Source organism: Amborella trichopoda, chromosome 3 (genome assembly GCF_054954075.1).
Source record: "Amborella trichopoda isolate Santa Cruz 75 chromosome 3, AtrichopodaSantaCruz75HAP2 v2.0, whole genome shotgun sequence".
In the NCBI taxonomy this organism is placed as follows: Eukaryota; Viridiplantae; Streptophyta; class Magnoliopsida; order Amborellales; family Amborellaceae; genus Amborella; species Amborella trichopoda.
In genome coordinates this window covers 13,216,253-13,244,037 of record NC_142338.1, presented here as the reverse complement: position 1 = coordinate 13,244,037, position 27,785 = coordinate 13,216,253, and the positions used below count along the sequence as shown (strand labels likewise).

Sequence of the window (27,785 nt, the reverse complement as noted above, 5' to 3'; positions counted from 1 at the left end):
CCCATCCTCGACATGGTTTCATCCAAGATAGACCAGTCTACGTGATCGTAGGCCTTTACCTAGTCTATTTTGAAGATTAAACCTAGTTTCTTAGCTAGGTGTCTAGAGTGGAGACATTCATTAGCTACCAGGACCCCGTCCAAGATCTACCTATCTTGGTTAAAGGCAGATTGGGAAGGGGAGATGACTGTTGGTAGTACTTTTTAGAGTCTAGAGGCTAGGACTTTAGCCATAATTTTGTAGGTGGAATTCAGGAGGCTAATGGGTCGAAAGTCCTTGATGTCCTCAGCCCCTTCGAATTTAGGCACCTAGGCTATGAAGGTGGCATTTATGGCTTTGTGAATGATTCCCTTATGAAAGAATTCTTGGAAGAAATTGAAGAAGTCGGGGCAGAAGGTACTCCAGAAAGTTTTGAAAGGGGCGATAGGGAATCCATCAGAGCCAGGGGCTTTGTCTACGGCGAGGGCTTTAAGAGCTTGAAGGATCTCCTCCTCGGAGAAAGGTTGTTCCAATGAAGCTGTTAAGTCCTCACTCAAAGTCAGGAACGTAAGATCCTCCATTCTAGGCTTCGGGCCAGTGGGTTGAGAGTAAAGAGATCGGAAGAAATCTAAGATGGCATGCTCGATTTTTAGTGGGTGCGTTAAAAAACTATTGTTGACTTCGAGCACCGAGATGGTGTTGTCCCTTTGGCGACAGTTTGCTATCCGGTGAAAATAAGATGTGTTTTGATCGCCTGTTTTTAGCCATTTAACCTTGGATCTCTGGAACCCTTAGATCTCTTCTTTTTTAAGGGTGGATAGGTAATTGAGTTTAGACTGGGCCCTGAGGTTTAGTTCCAAGTCATCAAGGGCTTTGGATTCTTCCAAGCGGTCGAGGCGTTGGATGGTATCCAAGAGAAGTGATTTGGTTTGAGAGAAGTTGTCAGGTATTACTCCAGGTTTTGAGGGAGGCTTTTAGGAGCTGGATTTTGGTTTGAAGTCTATATCCGGCTCTACCCCTGACCTGAAGCGAGAAAGAGTCCCACCAGATGGGTATCTGAGAATGAAGGGAGGCTTCTTCTAGCCAATGAAGTCCAAATCTAAAAGGTTTTGGGCCTCTTAGAATAGCATTGGTATCCAGGAGAATGGGACAGTGGTCAGAAATAGGTTTGGGTAGTGTTAAGGCTTGGGACCCCGGGAAGTTTAGATCCCATTCGGTAGAGAAGAGGAAACAGTCAAGTTTGGAGAGGGAAGGGCTAGAAGAGTGGTCAGATCGGTGCTGGATCCGACCAGATCCAGATCTGAATCCAAATAGTATACATTGGATCTCAGTCGGATCCGGGTTCAAACTGGATCCTTGATATTTGGATTCGGATCTGGATTTGGATCCGAATAGTATACATCGGATCTGGATCTGGATCATGATCGGAATAGTATATCGGTTCTAGATTATATACTTCAAAAAAATTTATTTACTTTGGATCCAGATTTGGATCTGATCCATCCACCTTAACTCGGATCTGATCCGGATTTTATTTTGGATACAAATTTTGGGTCCAAACGCAGATTCGAATAGGGTCAGAAATCCGGATCGGGTCAATTCTCACCCCTATGCTTCGGTCTTGTTTAAGAAGGAGTGCTTTAGTCTTTCAAAAGCTGTGGGAAGGAATTTGGGGTTCACTTTGAGGCTTGCTTTGGTTTGTTTGACTTACAGAAGTGTTTCTGATTGTTTGAGGAGGAGAAGTGTTTCCGATTCTGAACTTTTTAGGAAGGTGGTTGTATTCTTTACAAATACATGAATATAAGATATAATAGAATACAAGTTAAATATAAAAATTGTAATGTACCAAAAAAAACTACCTTTTCTCGTGGATCTAGAAAAATTGAATCTTGGAGTTTTTCCATCAAGTAATCCTCTATGTGTTGATAAACTTCTATCTACCTAGAGTCTAAATTCTAAAACAACATAACAGAAATGCCTTAAACTTATTTGGTGTTTGCAGTAAAATTAGAGTTGTCTGAATATTAGTAAAAGTGATATAGGTGTTTCTTGCACATTACGACTCTTCCCTTCATCTGTCGCTACTTATTAAAGCCTTTGTTAAAGTACTGCTTCGCTGCCAGTTATCTATCTCTTCTCTGTAACCACATGAACAGCTCTCCATCAACCCACATGTTCTCCACCATTTTAAAATTGTAGGGATTTATTACCATCTACACCTCCTGTGCTCAACGAATGGATCTTATTCGATATATGGTATGCTTGGATTTGCAGTAAGAGTTTGTTTTGGCTTATTCTAGTGAAAAGAGCTCTTTTTGGTTCAATTGGCCAAGATAGTCCAAATACCTAACTGAATAGAATGATGTTTCAGATTGTTTTCGATCAAATGGCCGAAACTATACCTTTACTGTAAAAAAGAAGTGAATCTTAAGCATTTGTCCAGACCCTTGAGACAACTGAATGGTTCTCCAAACTCCAAGCTAAGATTTTATAAAGCGACTTAATTGAGAACATACCTTTACTGTAAAAAAGAAGTGAATCTTGTTTTCTCAGTACATAAGGAGGCTTGTAGCTCCTCCAGTGAGATCCGCTCTCACTTACCTTTTACATGTTTTACTTCTCAGGGTTGCAGTCTAGACTCTCTTGTGCCCACCCCCCGAGCAATGTAAGCGACAATTGCATCAAACTTTGTGGCTACAGCATACAACCCTAGTTCCCGATTTGATAGGTTCATACTTGTGCCAAATAACTTTTCAGAATCAAGTCTTTCCATCTCCTATCAGGAACCTCATCTGGCTGGTAGAATTTGTACTAACACTATTTATTCCGTTCCAAGCTCATAACGTGAGTTGTATTTCTTAGATGCTTTGTAAACCATCATGGAACCATGCTTTTTTCCTCTTTCCCGGGAATGGATGCACTCTTGCACAATGAGTCCCCCATCTGGAATTTGAATGTCTTTTACGAATGCTGCTTGAGGTGGAGATTTACCTTACTCAAAACTTCATGTAGCTCGAGGTTAGCAACTTTGCCAATATTTTGTGCATGTTAGTGATCCAACTTATGAGTTTCAACTCTGTAATGCCTCCAACACCTTCCTTATTGGGCTCCAATGCTATGAAGGCGTCTCCCCCATTCATCCCTTCATGCGTCTCCCCCATTTATGAAACTTCTGGAACATCTCACATATCATATCCCAAAATTTCTGAAAGTGGCGTAGAGACAGCCATATAGTCCGGGGGCTTGGGGAGTATGTTCGCATGAGTGAAACGCAGGCAGGGGCCAACGCAAGTGATCGAGCATGCAGTTAAATTCGATGCAAAGCTAAGGACATTATGAGGGCTTACGTGGGCTTCAAATGTTGAGTCCTATTTATAGAAAGGGGTACCTTCGAAAAAATACGAATGCAACTGGTGCATGGCTGTCGTAAGCTCGTGCCACAAGGTGTTGGGTTGAGTCCCGTAGTGAGCACAACCTTTATGTTTAGTTGCCTCCATTGAGTTTGGAACCCTGGACAGTCGGAGGAAGGTGAGGATGGCGTCTAGTCATCATGCCTCTTAGCACAAATATAGCCTGCCTCACCTCCTCGAATGGTCTCTCTAACCACCTCACACATTCAACAGATATTTTATGAAATGGAGCTTCTTTCGTGTAGCATTTCAGTCTTCTCTACTGTAAACAGTTGCTGAAAGTGGGCAACTTTTGCTGTCTTGTTATACTTTGAGTCGAGTTATTCCTTCTTGTATAACTAACATCGGTATGGAAATATTTGATGTTTATATCTGCTTCTAGATTCCAGGTATTTTTCAACCTTTGATTCTAAGGGGGCATTTGAATATGCCAAATGTAGGGGAAAGTATCCGACTTTCCCCTGTACTCTACCTTTCTCTCGTTTTGGAATAGTAAAAAGTGGGAAAGTCGAATATAACTTATTCCCCAAATCACTATTCCAAGAGAGAAACTCCCAGCTCACGGGTAACAAGGTCTGCCACTTTTAGAGAACTAACGGGTGGGGGAAAGCAACCGTAAATTTATTGGGGAAAAAATAGGGCTCCCTCTCTTTTAACATTTGCAGAAAGCAGTGCCCTAAAATCTCTCTCTCTCTCTGTCTTCCTATGAGTTCTGGTTGAGCTTTGGCTGGAAAAGCTCCCACCATGGACGCTCTGAGAAAGCAGCTAGACGTTTGGATGGGGGCGAATAGGAATGGCAACGTCAGAATTGTAAGTACTATGACCGATATGTTTGTTGCTTGTTTCTTTTTGGTATTTGCCCTCAAGAACTTTTTCAATTAACGATGAGTAATCCTTGTAGTTATCAGAAGTTTCAATCTCGTTATTTTTGCTGATTTTTTGGGATAAATTTGTGTTAGCATGGTGCGTTTATGTTGGTTTTGTGGTTTTATTTTACAAGTTTTAGATGGTTAGATGAATATTGTTGGGTTTTGTGGTTTGAGTGATCATGGAATTGGTTTTTAGGGTTTTGGGGATTTAGGGATTGGGGTTCGAGGGTTTTGGAGGTTTAGGATGGAGTAAGCCGAGTATGATTGGTGGATTTGAAGGCTTAAAGGGTTTAAGGTTTCAGAGATAGTGGATTTAGAGTTTTTAGGAAGCTCGATATCTCAAAGATGAGTGGATCAATGATTGAGTGTTTTAATGACATCGAAATTGAGGGTTAGAGAGATTTAAGGTTTGTATATTAGTGATGCATGACCTTGAATTTGAAATTTTTATGCTTTTGGCTTTAGGGTTTCAACATTGAGGAATTGGAGAATTAGGATTTGAGGAATTGGGGGTTTGGAAACTGGGTTCATAGAAATGCATGTTGGTATTTCATTTTTGCTACTTCCTTTTCTTCCAAATGACTAATTGCAAGGCAGCAATTTGTTGAGCACGTCTCACACACTGTGGTTTAATTCCATTTATTCTTTGGCTCCCTCTATCTCTATATATCCTTTGGCTCCCACTCTCTCTATGTATTTATCTCTCTCTCTCTCTCTCTCTCATTCATCTGTCTTTCATAAGTACTTCATGGTGAACTTTTGATATATTGGTTGTACTTATCTTTTCCGGCATGCTTGTGTGGTTGAAAATTGATTTTTTATTGAGGATATTTCTTAAGTTACATAGATGTGAGAAATTTCAATCTTGACCTTACATTGTAAGAAATGCATTAGATAGTTAGTAGCAAGAAAATTTTATTAAAAAATATACATTACTCGTATCAAATCATGCAAATGCATAATGAATAGTTAAAACAAGCAGTTTTGTGCATTCCCAGCATTGACATTACCAAACAGGAGAAAGTAGCAGCACCACAGTTTATTAAATAGGGTTTTTCGGGCTACCAATTTTCACTTTCTTTCAGATTCTAGGAAAGTCAGCAGCTGGGAGAATCCTAGGGAAACTGCACAGAAAGTTATCAAACACCCCCAAAATGACACCCCCAATCTTTGGCACTGTTGTAGATCTGCTCTTGCAGCTACTGTTAGGCTATATTCATCTGGGGCTATGTTCTTCTTCAATTTTCCCATGCTCGGCCACCTTAACCAGAACCTAGAAGCATGGATTTCGAACTTCTTACTGGCTGAAGCATTCCCTGTTTCATGATTTAATATCTGATTTCAGCAATAAAATCTTGTATCCAATTCCAATGCATCTTTGCACCTTCTAGGAGGCTGACCAACCTCTGATGAGACCCAACGATTTTTTCTTCCAACCATATCGACTTGAAACCAATGGTTTTTGGTCCTCTGCTGCCCACATGGATTGTTCCCTGGAAGTGAGTCTGCCATTCTGGTGTAATGAGAAATTGGTCAAGCTTATTGAGAATTAGTCTTTCATTTCTGCAATTAGACCAAGTAAACTTAGCCCTGTTCAAAGGAATCTCCACAAGTTCATGTCATTTAATAAACTCCTCAAGCACCACCATGCTAACTGTTCAGCAAAATGGTAAAAAGAATTCGTTGCATTTCGGCCAAATTCATCAAATTTCAAAACTATGAGCTAAGCTCAAGAGTATCCATTTCTTTAGTTTCCCAAATGATCCGTTTCTTTAATTTCCCATATGATCCTTTTTTTTTCAGTTTCCAACTCTCTTTTTGGATGTTGCATTGATGTAAGAAATCGAAGAAGAATAGAAAATCAGCAATAATTCAGGCCAAGCACTACCAACCAAGTGAAAAAGCTTGAGGTTTCTCCACCACAAAAGCTGAACTAGGGCTCAGGCCAAGCACAAGCAACCAAGTGAAAAAGCTTGAGGTTTCTCCACCACAAAAGCTGAACTAGGGCTCAGGCCAAGCACAAGCAACCAAGTGAAAAAGCTTGAGGTGTCTCCACCACAAAACCTGAACTAGGGCTCATGGAGCTTGAAACTTCTTTTTTTTCTCTAAACTCACGTGAATAAGCCATAAAGGCTCCACACACACCTATTTATATTTTAATTCAGGTACAAAGTCCGAAATAGCCTTAGCTAAAAACAAATTTGGCTGAATAGTCCCAACTTAAACACAAAATTTTCAATGACATTTTTTTCCCCTGATAAAAATAAGAAGTTCCATAAATACTCTATCAACTTTTCCAAACAGCTCCTGAAATTCCTAAAAAGCTAGAAAAAAAGACCTTAAAATCCATAAAATACTTAAAAACCAGATAAAGAACCCTGAAAATTCTCAAAAAAATACATCTTTTAATTTTAATAGGAAAAATTTAAATATATGAGCATTCTCTCCTACATCAAACTCCCCTGGTTGAAGAAAACTCATCCACGTTTTTTGACAAAGGCTAAGATGAATCCTGCACTAGAATTATTATCTTCTTCAAATTGAACATTGTGCCTTGAATTCTGGAGTTGTGGGTTACTGACCCAATTAAGGTAGAACCATGGTGCATTGAAATAGAGTCTTTGCAATCAATTGATATACTCATGAATTCTTTTCAGAACACATCGAGGAAACGGTCTTTATATGTAGAGATGGAGTAGTTTATCATACATACACTTGGTTCAACCCAAGAACAAACCAAGAGAGCATCTTCATGATGAGCACTCGATTCGATGACCAAAAAAGCAACCTCACCTATTGATTGTCCTTGGAGTTCTTCATCCTACTATTTTTCACAGATATCACTCACCAAATCATCATCAAGAATAGGACCTTTATCAAAGATGGGATCACTATCAAAGACAAGATCACTGACTCCATCAAAAGGTTTCTTATCATAAATAGAGTCTCTGTGAAATGCTAGCTTGCTGTCCTCTTCAAGAAACTCTTCAGCAAGCTTCACAAGTTTTTTATTCGGGCAATAAGAACAGATGTGTTAGATTCTTGAACACTCAAAGCACTTAATAACACAATTAAAGCACTTAATAACATTGTTGTTTGAGCGATTCATGTGACTAGAACTGCCCCCAACACTCACAGCATACTGCTGTTTGGATGAACCAGCAGGTCGTGAGGTCTGTCCAGCCACCAAATTCCCACTTTTTCCTCTAAAATGGTTCCACGGCCACTTGTACCGCCCTGGGGTGCATCCCACCTTCATGATGGATGCCTTTTCTGAGCTTCAACCTTAACTGCAAGGTTTTAAGCTTCATCTAAAGTCCAGAAATGTTGCAGTTCACCCAACATCTTGTATAGATGGTCTCCGCCACCTATATAGTGAGGTAGGCATTGTTCCTGTCTTTCTACCACATCACTCCAAGCTATCGACTGAAGAAATTCATCGATGCACTCTTCTACACTCTCTTCTCTTTGATGAAGATTATTCATTCTAAGATTCATTTTCTCCTTCTAGCCTAAGTCGTTCCCACCATGCCGATGAACCTTTCTTTGATTCTGTGGCAATAGTTTTTGCTTTTTTATTTTTGGGAACCTTCTTGTAATAAAAAACACTTTCTACAATATTTAACCAGTCTATAAACTCCTCGGGTTGAGGCTTACCATCAAAATCAGGTATATCGACCTTCAAATTGACATCCCTAGAGTGATGCATCCCATGTTTAGGCCTTTGGTTGTTGTCATCATCAGTTGACTCCACACGCGGAACATTATAGTGAAAAGGGTTGTACTCAAGATCTTCTTGGGCCAAAAGATCACCGTTTTGTCCACAATCGATACTTACAAACTGTTGGGTAAGTTGCTGAACTTGCCTCTTGAGGTCTTCAATCTCTTCATCTCTGGGATCACGAAGTGGTTCTACGACCCCTTCTACGGCCCCTTCTCAATGCCATAAGTTCATCAAAATTACAAACCCCAGGCAGAGAATCAACTAAACCCATTGTTTCAAAAAGTGCTAGGTGGCCAGGGGGGTCCAAGCCGCCCAGCGTATAGGCGGGCACCTAGAACCTGGGTGACCCAGTAGAAAGAAAAAAATTGTGGGGTTTTTCTCTCTCTAAAATAGGCTGTAATGGTTTTTAGGTTTCAAATGAATTTAAAACCCACAATCTTGCCCCCTTTAGTATTAAAAAAATCCCCTCAACGAAGGGCATTTCCGCCCCTGGGCAGGGCGCAGGCAGCCCTGGGCGACCGCCTAGGCTCCTAGGGATATCCCCCTAATTTGATCGCCTAGGGCAGAGCGATGCACCCTGGCCCTTTGGACCGCCTAGGCGTTGGGAGGTATGCTTTTTAAATCACTGACTAAACGTAGTCGAAGTGAGGAAGATCTAGGCTGAATTTGGTGAATCCTGGGCTGCAATTCGCAAAAATTTGGCTGAAATCAGCAAACCTTGGCCCAAAATCAGCAACCTTGACTTGGTTGTAGTTCCCCGACCTTGCCGTTAAAGATACTTGGTAGGGACCCAAATCCCCCCTGACTTACCTTTTTTTTTGGCTCTGTTACTTAATGGATAAAGGAAATTCGATGAAGAATGGAAAATCAATAATAATTCAGGCCAAGCACAAGTAACCAACCGAAGAAACATGAGGTTTCTCTACCACAGAATCCTAGATAGGGTTCACCAACCTTAATATTGTTTTTTCGTTCTTCTCTAAAACTCGCGTGAATAAGTCATGAAAGTCCCATGAACCTTTATTTAATTGAGGTACAAAGTCCAAAATAGCCTTAGCCAAAAATAAAATTGACTAAATAGTCCCAACTTAAAACATAAAATTCATAATGACATTTTATTTTTGATACAATAAATAATTCCATAAGTAAATTGTTGTTCCAAATAGCTCCTAAAAATCGTAGAAAGCTAAAAAAATCCTTAAAATCCCTAAAAATTTTAAAACCTAGAAAAGCAAACTCTGAATATCCCCCCAAAAAATAATATGTGAATTTTAATGGGAAAAATTAAAAAATATAAAGCATTTGCTCCTGCATCATATATGCACATATCATCATCATCATCATCAGAGCCTTATCCCAACTATTTGGGGTCGGCTGCACAAATCATGTTTCACTGTTCTGCTCTATCAAGGGCCATACCCTCAGTAAGACCATAAGCCCCAATATCTTTCTCACTGCTTTTATCGATGTCATCTTGGGCCTTCCTCTTGCCCTTGTAGAGCTTTTTACTTGAACCAAATCACACCTCTTAACTGGTGTTGTATTGGGTCTATACTGCACATGTCCCGTCCACCTAAGTCTACTTTCCGTCATCTTATCACCTATGAAGCGACACCTAAGTTCCCTCGAACGTATTCGTTTTGAATTTTATCCTTTGTTGTCTTACACTCATCCACATTAACATCCCCATCTCAGCTACACTCATCCTATGAGTATGTTGTTTCTTGACCACCCAACATTCTATCCTATAAAGCAAAATTGGTCTCCCCGCTGTCCTATCAAGCTTCTTCTTTAGCTTCATTGGTATGCGGCAATTACATAAAACTTTGGATGCACATCTCCACTTCGCCCATCCAGCTTTAATTCTAGGTGCAACATCTTCCTTAATCTCTCCAATTTTCTCGATTATTGACTCATGGTATTGAAAATGGTATCTCTTCCGTATTTCTTGGGCATCAATGTTAACTACTTCTTTGTTTCTACTCCTATTATTACTAAACTTGCATTCCATATATACTATCTTAGTCCGACTAATTTTAAAACCTTTAGTTTCTAGAGCATCCTTCAAAAGTTCTAACTTTGTGCTGACGCTGCTTCTAGTCTTATCGATCAAAACTATGTCATCCGCGAACAACATACACCATAGTACCTCATCTTGTAGGTGCTTAGTTAACTCTTCCGTAATAAGAACAAAGAGATATGGGCTTAACACTGACCCCTTATGTAGGGCTATAACCTATTGTGACTGGAAACGCACTTGTTGCTCCACAAATTGTTCGCACAGTAGTTAGCTTTCCTTCGTACATATCTCTCATCATGCCAATATAGCATATGGTGACTCCTTTTTCCAAAACCCTCCAAATTAAATCTCTAGGTACCCTATCATGAGCTTTCTTTAAATCTATAAAGATTATGTGGAGGTCTTTTCCTTTCTCCGTGAACTTCTCAATCAGTTATCTAAGTAGGAAAATGGCCTCAATTGTTGACCTCCTTGGCATAAAACAGAATTAATTTACTAATACCCTAGTTTCATGCCTTAGTCGTTGCTCAATCACTATCTCCTACAACGTCATAGTGTGGCTCGTAAGTTTGATCCCTCGATTGTTCACACAATTCTATATGTCTCCTTTGTTCTTGTAAATGGGTACCACAATACTTTTTCTCCATTCAACTGACATTTTCTTTTTTCTCAACACCTTGTTGCACAGCCTAGTCAGCTAGCGTATGTCAGTCTCCCCCATGTACTTCCAAATTTATATCGGGATACCATCTGTTCTTAAAGCCTTTCTTGTCTTGATCCTCCTCAAAGCTTCTTTTACTTCAGATATCCTAATCCTATGCATGTATCTACGACCTCCATCCTTTTTTATGCCGAAGGCTCCTCCCAGTGTTGTGCTCCCATTTTGTTTATTATTTAACAAATTTTGAAGATAAATTCTCGACCCTTTGTTAACCTCATCCTTCACTAAGACCCTTTGATCCTCACTCTTAATGCTTTTAATGTTGTCTTTTTTTTTTGTTGAAGCAATGTGCATCTAATATTATCTAGATCCGTACACTTCATCTCTTATTTTTGCTAGTTTGAAGATATCTTTTTCGCCTTCTTTTGTCCTTAGTTTATTGAATGGATTATTATATGCCTTAAGTTTAGCCTTACTATTTTCTTAGTGTTCTTCTTAGCATTTTTATATTCTTCGAAGTTTTGATCATTTCCATTACATTGTCAAGTTTTATAACAAGATAGTTTTTCACTAATGGCCTTTTGTACCTCATCACTTCACTACTAAGTTTTTTTAACGGAATTTCTTTTCCCTCCAGTTTCTTCTAAAACTTCGTTTGCTACTTTCTTAATTCAATTAGCCTTCTCATTCCACATAACATTAACTTCGTGTTCAGAGTTCTATTTTCCTTCTTTTACCAATTTATCCCTAAGGAAGTCTATTTTCTTCTTTTTTAAGTTCCACCACGTAGTTCTTGGATAACTATTAATTTCACTCCTCTTCCATCTCTTCATACAAACGTCCATAACTACGAGCCTATTTTTCATGGTCAAACTCTCTCCTGATTGTAGTCTTATATGATGACCGATCTACCTTCTTAACTAGGAAGAAGTCTATCTGGCTTGTGTATGAATCACTTTTATAAGTTATTATATATTCAAACCGCTTTTTAAAGTAGATGTTTGCTATTTCTAGGTCTCAAGCCATAACAAAATCTAGAATAGCCTCGCCCATCCCATTTCTTTTCCCAAAACCATATCTCCCATGTGCTCCTTCATATCCTCTACTATACTACCCTACATGACCAATTAAGTTCATCATGCATAGACATACACACTAAAAAAGACATATCCACGCTTCTTTTCCCTTAATTGACAAGATGAATTTCCTTTCCCGAGAAAAAGTAACAGAACAAGATAGCTTCTATTATTGATTCGAACAAGGAGTGATTGTGGTTCTCAGATGTTTGTGTTTTGAATCTTTTAGGGGAGTACTTGGCTCTAACTGGAGAGAAGCTTAGTGGAGAAGAAATGATAGCTTGTGGCCTTGCAACACACTTCTCACACAGTGCGGTTTGTTCTCTTGTGTCTTCAACTGAACTTTTACCAATTTATTTGCCCCACTAGCTATCAGAAGGAAAAACAAGAAAAAAACATATTTTTCCTTTTCAAATCACTGTTCAGACAATTGTGTTGTTCCTCATTTGCATTGCATGAAGACATGGAACCATAAATAGTCTAAATTTCTAACTTATTTCCTGTTTATCTTAGTACATAGTGAGATAGCTCATGGTCAGTCTTTAGTGAGATAGCTCATTGTTTTACTTCAACAGAGGCTAAGCTGGATTGAAGAACGTCTTGGTAAGTTGATCACTGATGATCCTTCTATTATTGAAACATCTCTTGAGCAATACGGTGACGTTGTCTATCCTGATAAGAGCAGTGTGCTTCACAGGTATGGTGTTTTGCCTGAATAGTTTCAACATCTTGTTTCAGTTCTGGACAGTATTGGCGATACATCTTTTTCTTGTTTCACATCTTTCTTTTTAACTCCAAACTGAAAATTACACAATGTTTACTTTGACAGGATCATGTTGATGAAGGAAAATAATCAGCTGAATATCATTTATGCTTACAGTAGATCATAAGATTTGATCTCATCTGACCTAGTGAAAAAATGATTATTTTCTCATTTATTGTCCTTTGATTGTTCAGCTAAAAAACACATTATGTGTGCAGTTTAAGTATTTCTTGACGTGTATTTATTGTCTTCTCTAAGTTTAGGGGGAACTGGGATGCCGCTTGGCATTTCTGAAATCTAAAACTTAAAGATGATGCATTGACTAAAGGCATGTTCTATTTATCATATAAAATCCATAATGAAATATGCAATACATGATATATGCATTAGAGATAGAACACATAATACATCTCTTGTGGTATGTTTTTGGAATACATGCCAAATATGTGCTATTTTAACAATATATTTATAAGATGTCTCTATTTTCACCCATGTTTTTGTTATTACCAAATATGGTAACATTACTGGCAATCGTGATATCCACACATATTGTGGGTGAGAACAACAAAACACCTCTTATATCATTTTGGATATATTATATTCTTTGTTCTAGTCATATGTTTTGAAGTTTTTCATGTTATGTTTTAGATAAATTATATTGGAATTGTATTTTCATGTCATATTTTAGATAAGTTATATTGGAAATGTATGTGTGGTAAATGTGGCTTACAAATAACAACTGCATGTCACCTCAGTTGTCCCTTGGTGATGAAAAATGATTGAGAGATCAACTTTTCCTCTGCCCAAGTGGACATTGGGGCTTGAGTGGAACAACTGTTCATTTCAACCATCCAGTTGACTAAGAACAGTTGAGGTGCGATGTAGCAACTATTTGTAAGCCCCATATCAGATCATGCAATATTTACCATTTACATATGTCGAATTACATATGTTTTTGTAGACTTACCATACTTTGACATATGTTATGTTGGGTTGGTATACATTGAGCACAGTGAACTTTCCTACAATAACTTCCCTGCATCTGTCGATTCTTGACATCTGATGGCTGGGGTGATGTGAAGTTACCGTAGGAAAACTTTGGTGCTCGTGTTGAAACATTTTGTAGTGGGTTATCGTACATTGTTATGTGTTATATATATTATTTACTTTATTCAGTCATATTTTTATCATTTTGTATCTGCCACAGTTTCAAAAAGCGTTAGGCGGGTCCTAGGCAGCTTTGGGGGTGCAGGCCGCCCAGCACCTGGGCGGCCCAGTTGAATTTAAAAAGGATTCTACTGTTATATATTGTATAAAATATAAGAATTAGGTATATAGGGCACATCAGAATTGAAATTATACTACACATTAGCACACACTCCATAAGCATAACCATAAGTCGGTCCATAATCCATATCCAATTAAAACTTAAAATTTATCATTCATCGTTCAATCAAAGTTCAAAATTTAATAATTATTCAACATTCATCATTCATCATCAGAAAAATTACGGTCAGCTGCATTGGCATCATATTCATCAGAGTCGTCACCCTCCTCGACATATTGGTCGTCTTCCTCCGTCTCTTCTGAATCTGTCTCTTCTTCCTCCTCCACCTTCATTCTCTGTGCAGAAGATCTAGTGTCCCTTGGAGGGTCAGCTGATGTCCCCGAAACATCTATGACCATGTTTCATGTCAATCCATGCCCCTCAACGTCATCATCATCAATTAACCATCCCATAGCATTGTCCATATTTTTTGATCTGATGGGGTCTCTCTTGTCTCTCTTAGCAAACCTGTCCTTCAAGAATCGATTATACTTGACATAGACTAGGTCATTGAGCCTCTTTGATTCAAGCATGTTCCTTTTCTTTGTATGAATCTAACAAAAGCAAATGAAACTAATTAAAATCTATGGTTCATGTATTATTAATACAATTATACAAATTACCCTTACGGCCTTACCCATTCAAAAGTACTCCAATTGCTCTCACAATTGGATGAGGAAGTGGTTAGGTTTAAGATCTGAATGGCTTAACTTTTGTAAATTTGAAGAACTAGACCTATGTTGGCTCCACCAATTGGCTGCAAAGATATAGAATAAAATCATAAATAAATAATAGAATTATAAAAATGAAACTTGATTCTTGAACTTGATGAACTTAAGAATATTATTACCACAGTACCTGGATCAATTTTGGTCATTTGCCGCATCGCCATTGGACTCCCAAAAGATTTTAATGAGCACTTCTAATTTATCAACTTATCAACGCATATAATATCTTGGATATCTGGATCAGGGACTAGCACATCTACACAGTTATTAAATCCAGTCATTTGTATGTATATCCTTGTCAACATAAAAAAATGCTAGGTTCAAATAATAACCAGCTGCATGTAATGGCTGATGTAGCTGCACACACTTATTAAATCCACTCATTTGTGTGTATGTCCTTGAAAACATAAAAAAATGCTAGGTTCAAATAATAACCAGCTGCATGCAATGGTTGATGTAGCTGCCTATCCCATTTCTCATCAATAATCTCTAAAACGGGCTTGTAATAGTTCTCATCATTATCAAAATTTTGGGCTCTCTCTCTTTTGCATTTCTCCATAGCCTCATATATATAGTCCATAAAAAGCTTGTTATTATCAACCATGCAAAGGATTTTGACAAGAGGAAAAAATATCTTAAGAGCGCCCTTCACCCCTCGCTAAAAAGCCTTAGAAAGGATAATATCTCTCACCTTCTTCCCAACCTGATCTTTGGACCACTTGCATGCTCTCCAGTCATCCAAGGTAAACATCTACCTCAACTGTACTCTCCTCGAATGTATGCTATCTAGGCATAATTATCAGGTCCCAAGTATATGGTCTTTTGACCCATTTTTTTTCGTCGGGGGCCCAAAGGCTCCCTGGACAACTACTTGTATGTCTCTCCTTCATTTCAATATAAATGTTAACAGTTCTCAAAAAACAATTACCAGGTTGCAAATCTCGTGACCACAAGCCTCACAATCTCTTTCTTCTTTGTAAATCTACGCATCATGCTGAGGGTGAGATGGTGGCCATAAATGAAATTTGTAATTAACTTTCCCTTCTTCACTGTACTTGATATCTCGGTTAAGCCGCCAAGAGCCTCAAGCATGAGGTCTATACAATGTGCTGCACATAGTGTCCAAAAGATTTTAGGATAAGCTATGTGCAACAAATTAGCTGCAGCAACATTAGGAGCAGCATTGTCCGTGACAATCTGTACAACAAGATACTACCCAACTTCCTTGATTCCCTTCTCTATAACTTGGAATATGTAATGGGCATCATGGATATGATCAGGGCATCAATAGACCTCAAAAAAACAGTCCCTAAAGGACAATTCACAATCAAATTCATCTGACTTCTTCTCTTCCTATCACTCCAAGCTTCAGTCATAATAGAAACCCCATACTGAGCCAATGCATCCTTCTTAACTTCTACTGCTTCCTTCGTGATACTCACCACGGTTTTCAAAAGAGGTTCTGAAAGCTCATATGGGGTTAGAGGTTTCATCCCAGGTCCAAATTGGCAGAACCAAAACCGAGGCTTCTTATTCCCAGAACCAGAACCAAAAGCAATTACAACTCCCTTTCCCTTTCCCCTAATAATAGATTCTTCTACCTCTTGACATCCCTCCCCAATCCCATCCTCATCACTATTATCATCATCATAATTGACCTAAACCTTAGACCTAATCTCTGCTGTGAGGAAAATCTCATATTTTTTTATTTTTACCATATTCAAAAAATTCGTTATTTACTCTTTAACAGCATCAGGAGTCTTTTTACATGCGGCAACATCCCCCCTGATACCGGAGTCTTTAGATGCTTCTAAGGACTCAAAATCTTCTAAAAAGCCACCCAATATATTTATAAAACATCAAAAATTAGATCTAATATCAATAGGTGATGTTTTGATCAATTTCTCATAACTTTGAGAAACCCTTCGATCCTAAAGTAATCACCAAAAAACTGTTTTTGGGGGGCTTTCTCGCTCAAAAATGGGTTCCGATACATTTTAGGTTTCAAATGGACCTAAAACACTCATTTTTGGCCCTTTAGTATAAGAAAAAAAGACAAAACAGGCCACTTGAAAACTGTTTTCCGCCTCTGGGTGGGGCACAGTCCCTGGGCGGCCGCCTAGGCGGTGCCCTGGGCGCCTAGGCGGGCGCCCAGGGATGACCACTGTTTAAGGCGCCTGGGCCTGGGCGATGCACCTAGGCCCCCAAATCCACCTAGGCGCTAGCGGTCCGCTTTTTGGAACACTGATCTGCCATTATCTGGAGTATTTTATATCGATATGGAAACTGCTGCTGTGGGCTGAAAAAAGACCAAGGTATTCTAGCAGACATATGAGGAACATATTAGATAGAATGGTTTTGTTTGTTTATTTTTCATGGCCTCACTAAGGTATAACCCTTAATAGAGCAAAGTGTCGGATCAGGATTCATGTAGTTGACCCCAATTAGTAGGGAAAAGGCTTTTGACGATGATGATGATACTCGCTTCCGTTAAGCTTCCTTGATAATTAGTTTTTCTATTTGAATTAGGGCTATTTATCTTCTCACTTGGGACACTGTTGCGTAAATTTCTGGTTTTTTAAACAAAGGATCAAATATGTCGACCAGAATATACTTTAACAGGGTAAGAGCTGTAAGTGATGAGATGTGGTTTTCTTGAATAAATACAACACAACTTCAAGAAAATATTTTGGGAATTCTTATTGCACTTAGTCAGAGTATTCTACTGTTAGAAAATCTTGAAGATTGATTACGTGCAGAGTGCTTGATCCAAATGAATCTGCAAATTGGAGATCTAGAAGTCCCTGAAGATAAAGAATTCTAAGAAAGTGCTGAACTTTCTTTCTGTGGGAACTTAAGTGGGATAATTTAAAAACTTATTTTCATGAGTGATCAAAGGATCAGATTTTGTTTGGGTTAACTTCTGCATGAAGACTAATTTTGGAAGGTTTTGGAAGGAATCGAGTGTAATAGAGGCCTCAATGCATACTAACTTTCTCCTCATGTCTACATTCTTTATGCACTTGGGCTTCTACTCAACATGAAGAATGTTTATTCTGCAGTTAGTGATGAAATTGGTTTTCTTGTATAAATACAACACAACTTCAAGAAAATATTTTGGAATTCTTGTTGCAATTGGTCAGTATTCTACTATTAGAAAATCTTGAAGATTGATTACGTGCAGAGTGCTTGATCCAAATGAATCTGCAAATTGGAGATCTAGAAGTCCCTGAAAAAGAATTCTAACAAAGTGCTGAACTTTCTTTCTGTGGGATCTTAAGTGGGATAATTTAAAAACTTATTTTCATGAGTGATCAAAGGATCAGATTATGTTTAGGTTAACTTCTGCGTGAAGACTAATTTTGCAAGGTTCTGGAAGGAATCGAGTGTAATGGGGGCTTCAATGCATACTAACTTTCTCCTTGTGTCTACATGCATTATGCACTTGGGCATCTAGTCAACATGAATAATGTTTGCTCTGCAGTTAGGCAGGTGGCTACTTACATGATACTAATACACGTTTGGAAGTTTCCATGCTGGTCTGCCAATCCATTCTCGTGTTTCATTTGTGGTAGTATTAGGCTTTATGTCTATATCAGGATGCATAGACTTGAAAATGTTTATTTTTTAATAATTAGAAGTTAGTATAGAAAATAAGAATTTAGGTTCAGACCTTTTAGGTAGCAACCCTTATTTGCTTTTCCTGTTCTGTTCAGGATTGACATGGTTGACAAGTGCTTTTGCCATGACACGGTCGAGGAAATTTTAGACGCTCTGGTAAGAATTTTCCGGCATGCTTGTTATCAACTTGATGTACAGGCAATTTACCTGAAAAAGAAGAGACTGTGTGTTAGCCAGTTCAACTAAATTTATGACAGTTCAGTTTTAGCCATTAGATCGAATAAACTTAAATCAATTCTATATTTTCAAGCTATTCATTGATAAAGGTGCATGTTCAGGAAACAGAGGCAGCTAGATCGTCTGATAATTGGTGTTACAAAATGATAACAAGGTTGAACGAAGTTTCACCTTTAAGTTTGAAGGTTGCACTGAAATCTGTGAGTAAATCCTACTTGTGCCTGTGAGTTCTCAGAACAATTGTTTTCATGCCTGTTACATCTAAATTGACTCTTGTAATTTGAGCACACATTGTAAATGGTATCTAGATACGTGAAAGTAGATATCAGCCCCTGGACCAATGCCTGATCCGTGAGTATCGCATATCTGCACATGCCATGTCCAGGCATGTCTCCAATGACTTCTGTGAGGTAGGCGCATACGACATACACTTCTTTTGTTTCTGATGCATTCAGTTACTGATTTCAGAGCTTCACAACAATAATGCAGGGAATTCGGGCACGCCTAATTGACAAAGACTTTGCCCCAAAGGTCTCTCTCTCTCTCTCTCTCTCTCTCTCTCTCTCACTCTTTGGAAAATGAAATTAATGGGATTCAATTTGTGTATTTTGCAAAAGTTCAGTGGGACCCTCCCAGCTTGGAGCAAGTGTCGCAAGACATGGTGGACGATTATTTCTCCCCGCTCGGTGAATATGAGGCAGATCTTGAGCTACCCACAAAGCTACGAGAAGCTTTTGTTTGATCATGTGTTCAGCTGTGCCCTCGATTTTATGGGCCTTTTGTATTGCCCAAATGTAGTTTCATAATTTGGGCTCACCCTTGTTAAGTCTGGTTTATCGAGGGTGTGATATCTATGTAAATTTGATCCAGATTGCTGGTTGCTCTATTAGTCTCAATACAAATTTCAATTTCCTTAAGTGAGTTTTTCAAGTATCAGTTCAAATTATGAAGATTTTGTTTTGGAAATGGGTGTTACGAAAGCTGTATCACTCGTAAGCATCTTATCTTACTGAAGTTCCATGTATGGATTTTTTAATTTTTGGTAGATACGTGGGGAATACAGGCCCTTACCCGTTTTAAGAAATAGTTGATGGTTTTTTGATGCGTCAGTGGGAATGGAAACCTAGACCGGTAGTTAAGCCTCAAGTGGTGCTATCCTTTTCATCTTCAACTCCATTCCCACAAATTTATTAGAAGGGACAAAAGAGTAAGTCGATGGGGATTTGGGCTTTACCTTTTGGTGAGAATGTAGTTCAAGACTTAATCAAGACTCAGAGGTACTATCGATGATACCATAAATGGGTGGTAACTGGGGAATGATTTAATGAATGGAATTGTTTTTTCCTCTCAATTTATTGATTTAATGGACGTGGGTGGGAATGAGTACAATAGGACAAGTTATCGGATGGAAAGTAGCACCACCCTAAGTCATTCCATTAGAGAGGTGAAACCCATCTTGACATGTTTTGCCCTTTCGACTTGAAATAAGTGGCCATTTTCCCCTAAACCCATAATAATCCAAAGCATCACAAAGATTCAGGGCACGTTTGTTTCATGTGAAAATATTTCTCATGAAATATTTTTATGTGAAAGAATTACTTCACATGATTAGGTATGGGAATATTTTCACACCAATTGGTCGTAATATATCTTTTCACATCAATTGGTAGTTAATTGGTGTGAAAATATTTTCACACTTAACCATATGAGGGAACTACTGACCATAGTCACTTACCGTCATGTATTCATGTAGCCAAGGGTTTATTAATGAGACAACTAGGAAATGATCTTTTTCTATTTGTCGTGAAACCTCTTACTACTTATATTGGATTCATTTAGGTGGCACTCATTTCATTGTGGTAGAATGTCAGCTCTTGGTTTGGTTTTCCGCCAAGGTGGATAGATGTTGCCCTCCTTCTCAATTAGGTCATTCTACTTCACCTTTTGTGCCTGTTTTACCAACGATGGTTTGTCTCAATTGCCAGTTGATTCATTGTGGTAGAATGTCAGCTCTTGGTTTGGTTTTCCTCCTAGGTGGATAGATGTTGCCCTCCTCCTCGATTAGGTCATTCTACTTCACCTTTTGTGCCTGTTTTTCCAACGACGGTTGATCTCAATTGTCAGTTGAATAAGTATTTTGTTGTCCCTTTCTCTTTTGCGGTATTTTTCATTTATATAATTTAACATTATATATATGAGGAAAGATATGGAGGTTCATGGCCTCACTGAATGTATAGTCATTGATAGAGCAAAATGGTGGATATATGTAGCCAACTTCAATTAGTTGGAAAAAAGCTTTGATGGATGATGATCATCATCATTATATATTGGTTTTTCTGTTTTATGCTGATGTCCGTCTTGCCATGCAATTACTAGATCTATAATTTGAGTTCTTCTAATTCAGCCAGGTGAAAAGATGAAAAAATCAATAAGGTGTTGTCCTAATATGGAGTGTTTGATCATTGTAGATCATTGCTACTTAAATTGTGTTCCGAAATTTGTGAAGCAAGGAATTTCAATTGGCAAGGGAGGGCATGCATCTTATAACTTGGAAGAAGCTACAAGCCCAGTTCATGATGAAAGCAGCATATATGGAATTCCATTGGTGAGGGGACAAGAGTCCTTGCCAAATACTCCTTTTTTTGGCTTTAGTAAATTCTCCTTGCTTCCTTGAGCTTTTTAACGGGAAGATGGTTTGATGTAGTCATTAACTTAGAAGAACCTTACCTTTTCCGATTCATTTTCTAGACATGCTTTTTGGTTTTCAATCAACGACAGTTGTAAAGTGAAACTATTATCTTGTCTTATTTCTGGTGTTGCCCAATCAATGTTGGCATGCATGTTCATCCTATCGTATGTCTGTTTGTGGAGTACGAAAGCCATTTATTATTAGGAAAAGTGTTTGGTTGGTGGGCCTACTCACACTATTCTTATGCGGTCTCCTAACAAAATATATCTCAAAGATGTATTTTCGATCCAAAATTAAAGAATTCGACAATCCCAACCATGACAATGATCTAAATTCGGAATTTTTCTTTTTTAAAAAGAAAAGTTATTTTTTAATTCTTTTCTTCACCATCTATTTTAACTTCTAGTGTATGTAACATTTTTTGACACCCATCTTAGAGATGTACGTTAGATAGATAAGGACCTATACGGTAATAGGTGAATTACCTGACTCATCAAAACTATGTCCCTTATTATTATTGTATTACCTGACTCATCAAAACTATGTCCCTTATTATTATTGTATTACCTGACTCATCAAAACTATGTCCCTTATTATTATCGTATATATATATATATATATATATATATATATATATATATATATATATATATATATATATATATATATATATATATATATATATATGGAAAAATTTTATATAAGGTGTCAACCTTATACTGTACGAGTAAGGTGCACCTAAAAAACCCAGTAGAGAAGGTTGTTCAAAATTCTCAAATCTATCATCTCAACCTCGAGATTTATAGATATGAAAAAAAAAAGGGATTTCTAATCCTAAAAATAGTTCATCTTCTAACACATAGTTTGGATTGCCCATTTTCAAAATTTTCAAGTGTTTGTAATTCTGCTTGAATGTCAACATTTTTAGAATTTTAAATTTCATAATTGGGGGCAACAATAGATTTTCCATATCATTGAAAGGCTTTGCAGCACCGAAATTGTATTTTCAGCATAGTTTCTAGATACACCTTACCTCAATAGTATAAAGTTGACACCTTATATAAACCTCACCTATATATATATATATATATATATATATATATATATATATATATAGGGAAAATATGGGATTAGCCCCCTAGATCATATGAATATATGAGCCCAACTGCTCAGATTGAATCTGGGCCGATTAGATGATCACGGATGTCCGATAGTACTTGAATTTTATTTATTTATTTATACAGATCCAAATCACTTAAAATTTTAGATGTGTATTCTTCTCATCAAGGCGCACCTAATAAATATATATATAAAAAAAATTTTATTCGTAAAAAATAAAATGACCAAAATACCCCTTGAAACTTTTTGGGGGTATTTGGGTCAATTTATTTCATGTAAAATATTTTTTTATATTTTTTAAAAATTTACCTATTTTTTATGAACACGAGTCTAAAATTTCAAGTGATTTCGATTTGTAGAAATAAAAAATTAAAATACTACCAGACATCTGTGATCGTTAAATTGGTCTAGATTCAATCTGGGCCGTTGGGCTCATATGTTCATATGAGCTAGTGGGTTAAACCCGTCTTTTCTCATATATATATATATATATATATATATATATATATATATACACAATGAGACCTTCCCACACCCATGTGAGTAGGACCCCAATAGATCACCATTAAATTTTGACACAGATCTCTAGAAAAGTTATGACATGGGCGTGGGACTTGGGTGAATGGGTTTATTGATAAATATTTTACAGATATGTGTCAAAATTTAATGGTGATACTTAGAGGTCCTACTCACATGGGTGTGGGAGGGTCTCATAGTATCATTACTCATATATATATATATATATATATATATAAGGGTTATCATCATAAGAAAAGTACAGATTCAAAGAAATGATTCAAAGAAAGTTTAATAATATTGCGGAAACAATATTAGACAACAGACAAATAAAGGAGTATATATATTAACAATAACCCAATTTATATAACAATATGCCAAATTTGTATACATATAACAATTTTAAACTGCATAAGGAAAGAACTTACATAAAGCACTTGCAAAAACTGGAAAAGAGCTTCCACTCTTCTGGACAGTAGCTGGATAGAAGATCCCAGTGACAATCACCCATATAGCTTTTGAACACTACCAGGCTTGTTACAAACACTTAAGCAAACTTCAATTAAACACTCAAACAAACACTCGAATAAACACTCAATACTTCTCCCTTTCTTCCGATGCCCCTTACTGAGTAGCTAAACCCGTTCTTATAGCACTTGGCGGACGTCAAACAAATATTTCAAGTTCATAAAGCAGATCTTGATGTGTTGAAAAAGGTGTCAGTGTCAGATGCTGTCGAGGGAAAAGACATAAAGCAGTCTTTAATAGTATCTTGAGCTGACAAAAAGGTGTCGGTGCCAGATGCTGTCGGGGTAAAAGACATAAAGCAGTTTTCAATAGTATTTTGAGTTGACAAAAAAATATTACTAGTATTTTGAGCTGACAAAAGGTATGAATAGTAGGTTACTATTTTGTCGGTATTTTGTTTTATTATGAGGACACGTGTGCTATGTAGACTGCAATCGATCCGTCCTCTCTGTTGTGTTATTGCGAGATTCCATAATCCATGTCTTCATTTTCTTGTTCATAAGTTTCTTCATTTTAAGTTGATGTTGACATGGCTTCTTCTTCATCATCAAATATTTGTAGCAGCTTTTTCTTGAGCTCTTTTTTGGTTGCCTTTGGATATTGCTGACTAATTTTATTTAGGTAGTCAGTCATATTCATTTCTATATTGGGGGGTAGAGATAGTACTCTTTTCATTCTTATTTTATCATGATTTAAATAGTCATTTTCATAAACATCCCACTATTTTATATATATTTGTTTTCCTAACTCAGAAAGGTATTCCCAATTATTTGTATAATTACCAGACATATGACATGACCATTTCATAATCCAAGGGATCTGGTATAAGGCCATAAAGTACATATGGAGATCTATCTTTGGATTATTATTATTATATTCCATAAATTTTCTTTGAGAAGCTTGTATATTGGGTGGTAATATATCCGTCTCGGATCCCCTATAACTGGAACCAATTTTTAAACCAGTTTGGAAATTCTCTTATTACTGGTATTTTTATTTGTATAAACCATGTATGAGAATTCATATCATGTATGAGAATTCATACATTAAACCAGTTTTAATGTATTCAAAGTATTGGTAATATCTATTATTAAACCGTTCAGCTTGCATTCTTCTGGGTTTTAGGGGGTCAAAACCCCACTCCTTGAATGAAATTATTTTCCGTATTTGGAATTTGGAATATGGAATTGTATTAATATTCTTTGTATACAAATGGACTAGAGTTATTGATCATGTTTTAATAAGAATGGTTTCATACCATTGTTTATTCTTCTCTCCATTATTGGGATGTAGATGATTCTTTAGATATATTGAAGTTATTTCAATAGGATCCTTATCCTTATGGTCATCTTCTATTATGATAATAGTAATAAAGGAGGTTTTTATAAGTTTACTTTTTTCACCAGTCATATTAATGCCTAATGGTACGGGCTCATGGGAAAATGTTATTTCCTGAGTTTGTCTATTTTGTCTTCGAGTTATTGGTGATGATGATGATGCCAAGACTCTACTTGGGACATGAACTATTTCCATAATTCCCTTCTTTGATAGACTCCTCTTGCCCTCCTTGCAAAAATTCTCAGGTCAAAAAGTCAGGAAGGTAATTAGTAGTACCTTTAATATGTTCAATGTCAAATTCGAAAGATGAGAGAATACCTTGTTATCTAGCGAAGATCTGTTTCGAGACAAGATTTTTTACATCTCTATGGAGTATATCTTTGGCAGCTTTACAATCGGTACGAATTAAGAATTTTTTATCAAGGAGATCACTTTGGAATTTTGTCACACAGTGGACAATAGTTAGGATTTCCTTTTTAACGGTAGAATAATTTTGTTGGGTCGAATTCCAAGCTTTGGAAGTAAAACGGATCAACTATTCTTTTTGCTCAATCTGTTGTTTTAAAACTCCTCCCAATCCAATTTCTGAAGCATCACATTCAATAATTTGGAACGCAGTTGGATCGTAGAGTGTAAGGCAGGGTAACCTTTTAGCTTTTATTTTTATTTTTCGAACAGCTGTAGTATGTAAATCTGTCCATCCAGAAGGATTCTTTTTTAATCTTTGAAATAAGGGTTTAATATCAATGGCCAAATCTTTATAGAAATCAGCGATATAATTAAGGCAACCAAGAAATCTTTGGAGCTCAGTTTTATTAGTAATTATATCCGGGAATTTATTATCAAAATCAATGGCTTTATCTATAGGGACTATTCTTCCTTGGAAAATGTTATGTCCCAAAAATCTGATTTTGGTTTGGCAAAGGCTAATCTTTTTTGCATAAACTTCTAAGCCAGCCGTTTTAATTGTTTTAATAAAAGTATTTAGATGTTTAAGATGTTGTTCTAGATTTTCCGTAAAAACTAGGACGCCATCGATATATACAATCATGTATTTTGTATAGGGATTAAAGATATCATTCATAATCAATGGTTTAAAAACCGGATCGGTGACCCGGATCGGGCTTTTCAAAAACCGATCCGGATCGGCGAATCGGCGATCCGGATCGGCGAATCGGCGGTCCGGATCGGAATCGGGTGAATCGGTCAGAATAAAGCTTCAAAAAAATCCGAAAAAATTATTAAAATTCATTATAAATATTGTTTTTTAGGAATTCAATAAAAAATGAGGGTACTCCATTAAGAATTTTCATGTTTTTGGATGAATATGCGAATATTGATATGTCCTATGTTTGGCAATTTTTTTACCTTTGCTAGCATTAAGAATTGCCACCATCTGTTTTTTTACATTACTAGGGACACTAGTGCATGCAGAAACTTCTCCGTTAACCCCTGCCAAGTGTTGCTTGAACCTATGTACCCCACTACTTATCACTCTTTGACAGTAATTACAAATAATTTTGTCTTTCTTGTTGAGATCAAGTCTGACCCCATGTTGCCATGCAGGGTCTTCTATAGATCTTGACATGATTCAACTGTTTTAAGATGTAAAAAGTTTAAATTAACCTGACAGTTCAAAAAGAAAAATAATCACAATATGTAGTGATAATATGTTGCGGTAGTTCATGTAGTCATATTCGTTGTTATTTGTTATTGCAAAATACCTTTTTTGACAATAATATTTCGTACATATCAATTACAAACATTTAGAATAATACAAAATGCAAGCTCCAAACATGGCTACAACTCAATTATCAAGAACATACATTTTTTGCATTAAAAAATTAATAATAAAAACAATTCTTCAAAGAGCCGGCTAACATCAGTCATTCCAACTTAAAAATCCATGAACAACAAATAAAAAAAATACAGTTTTGTATTGAAAATATAATAACATGCATTTTTTTGCATAAATAATCCATCAACGTACAATTTTTTCAACAAAAACTTTAACAATAAAAATTTAAAATATGGTTTAATACCTCATGATAATTAAAACCTTGTCACGATTTTCACATCTTTTCGGAAAATCATCAATTTTCAAAAAATTCGATCATGAAAAAAAAAAAAAAAAAAATTACAGCAAACTCAAACAATAAAAATTAAAAATTAGGTTTAAATGTTTAATACATCATGATAATCAAAACTTTATCACGATTTTCACATCTTTTCGAAAAATCATCATTTTTCAAAAAATTCGATCATGGATAAAAAGAAATAAAAAAAAAAGTACAGCAAATTTTCAAAAAATTCGATCATGGATTAAAAAAAAAATTAACAAATTTTCAAAAAGTTCGATCATGGATTAAAAAAAAAAATTCATAAATTTTCTAAAAATTCGATCATGGATTACAAAAAATTCGATCATGGATTACATAAAATTCGATCATGGATTACATAAAATTCGATCATGGATTACAAAAAAAAAAAAAAACATAAAAAAACAAAAAATTCGATCGTGGATTACAAGAACAAAAAAAAACAATTCCATCATGGATTACGAAAAATTCAATCATGGGTTACAAAAAAAAAAAAAACACAAAAAATTCGATCAAGGATTACAAGTAAAAAAAACAAACATTTTGATCATAGATTACAAAAAAGTTGATCATGGATTACAGAAAATTCGATCATGGATTACAAAAAATTCGATCATGGATTACATAAAATTCGATCATGGATTACAAAAAAGTCGATCATGGATTACAGAAAATTCTATCATGGATTACAAGAAATTCGTTCATGGATTACATAAAATTCGATCATGCATTACAAAAAAAAAAAACAAAAAAAAACAAAAAATTCGATCGTGGATTACTAAAAAAGAACAAAACAATTACATCATGGATAACAAAAAATTCAATCATAGATTACAAAAAACTCTATCATGGGTTACATAAAAAACAAAAAACAAAAAATTCGATCATGGATTACAAAAAAAAACAAACATTTCGATCATGGATTACAAAACATTCGATCATGGATTACAAAAAATTCTATCATGGGTTACAAAAATAAAAAATAAAAAATAAAATTCGATCATGGATTACAAGAAAAAAAAACAAACATTTTGATCATGGATTACAAAAAATTCGATCATAGATTACAAAAAATTCTATC

The 27,785-nt window shown here is 36.4% G+C and overlaps 1 protein-coding gene and 1 long non-coding RNA gene across 11 annotated transcripts in view; one reads left to right on the top strand and one right to left on the bottom strand.

The window, feature by feature from the left end:
* LOC18432622 (small ribosomal subunit protein mS47) overlaps nucleotides 1–19,332 on the top strand; it is a 62,456-nt gene extending 43,124 nt beyond the window's left edge. For 4 of the 10 annotated variants that reach the window (XM_088863503.1, XM_088863501.1, XM_088863508.1 and 1 more), the window contains 7 exons: nucleotides 11,969–12,054; nucleotides 12,315–12,436; nucleotides 18,274–18,334; nucleotides 18,517–18,615; nucleotides 18,724–18,825; nucleotides 18,905–18,946; nucleotides 19,038–19,332. In XM_088863503.1, coding sequence (XP_088719629.1) covers nucleotides 11,969–12,054; nucleotides 12,315–12,436; nucleotides 18,274–18,334; nucleotides 18,517–18,615; nucleotides 18,724–18,825; nucleotides 18,905–18,946; nucleotides 19,038–19,157 — 632 coding nt within the window. In that variant the 3' untranslated portion in view covers nucleotides 19,158–19,332. Of the gene's footprint in view, nucleotides 1–11,968; nucleotides 12,055–12,314; nucleotides 12,437–18,273; nucleotides 18,335–18,516; nucleotides 18,616–18,723; nucleotides 18,826–18,904; nucleotides 18,947–19,032 lie in introns of all 10 variants that reach the window. The other 6 variants (XM_088863502.1, XM_088863500.1, XM_088863506.1 and 3 more) reach the window with 3 other exon arrangements.
* LOC148782756 (uncharacterized) lies at nucleotides 13,919–18,385 on the bottom strand. The gene is made up of 3 exons (XR_016053083.1): nucleotides 18,231–18,385; nucleotides 14,467–14,586; nucleotides 13,919–14,383 (listed from the first exon to the last, which is right to left on the bottom strand). It is a non-coding gene; the product is annotated as an uncharacterized LOC148782756 (long non-coding RNA).
* Nucleotides 19,333–27,785: the final 8,453 nt, after the last annotated feature.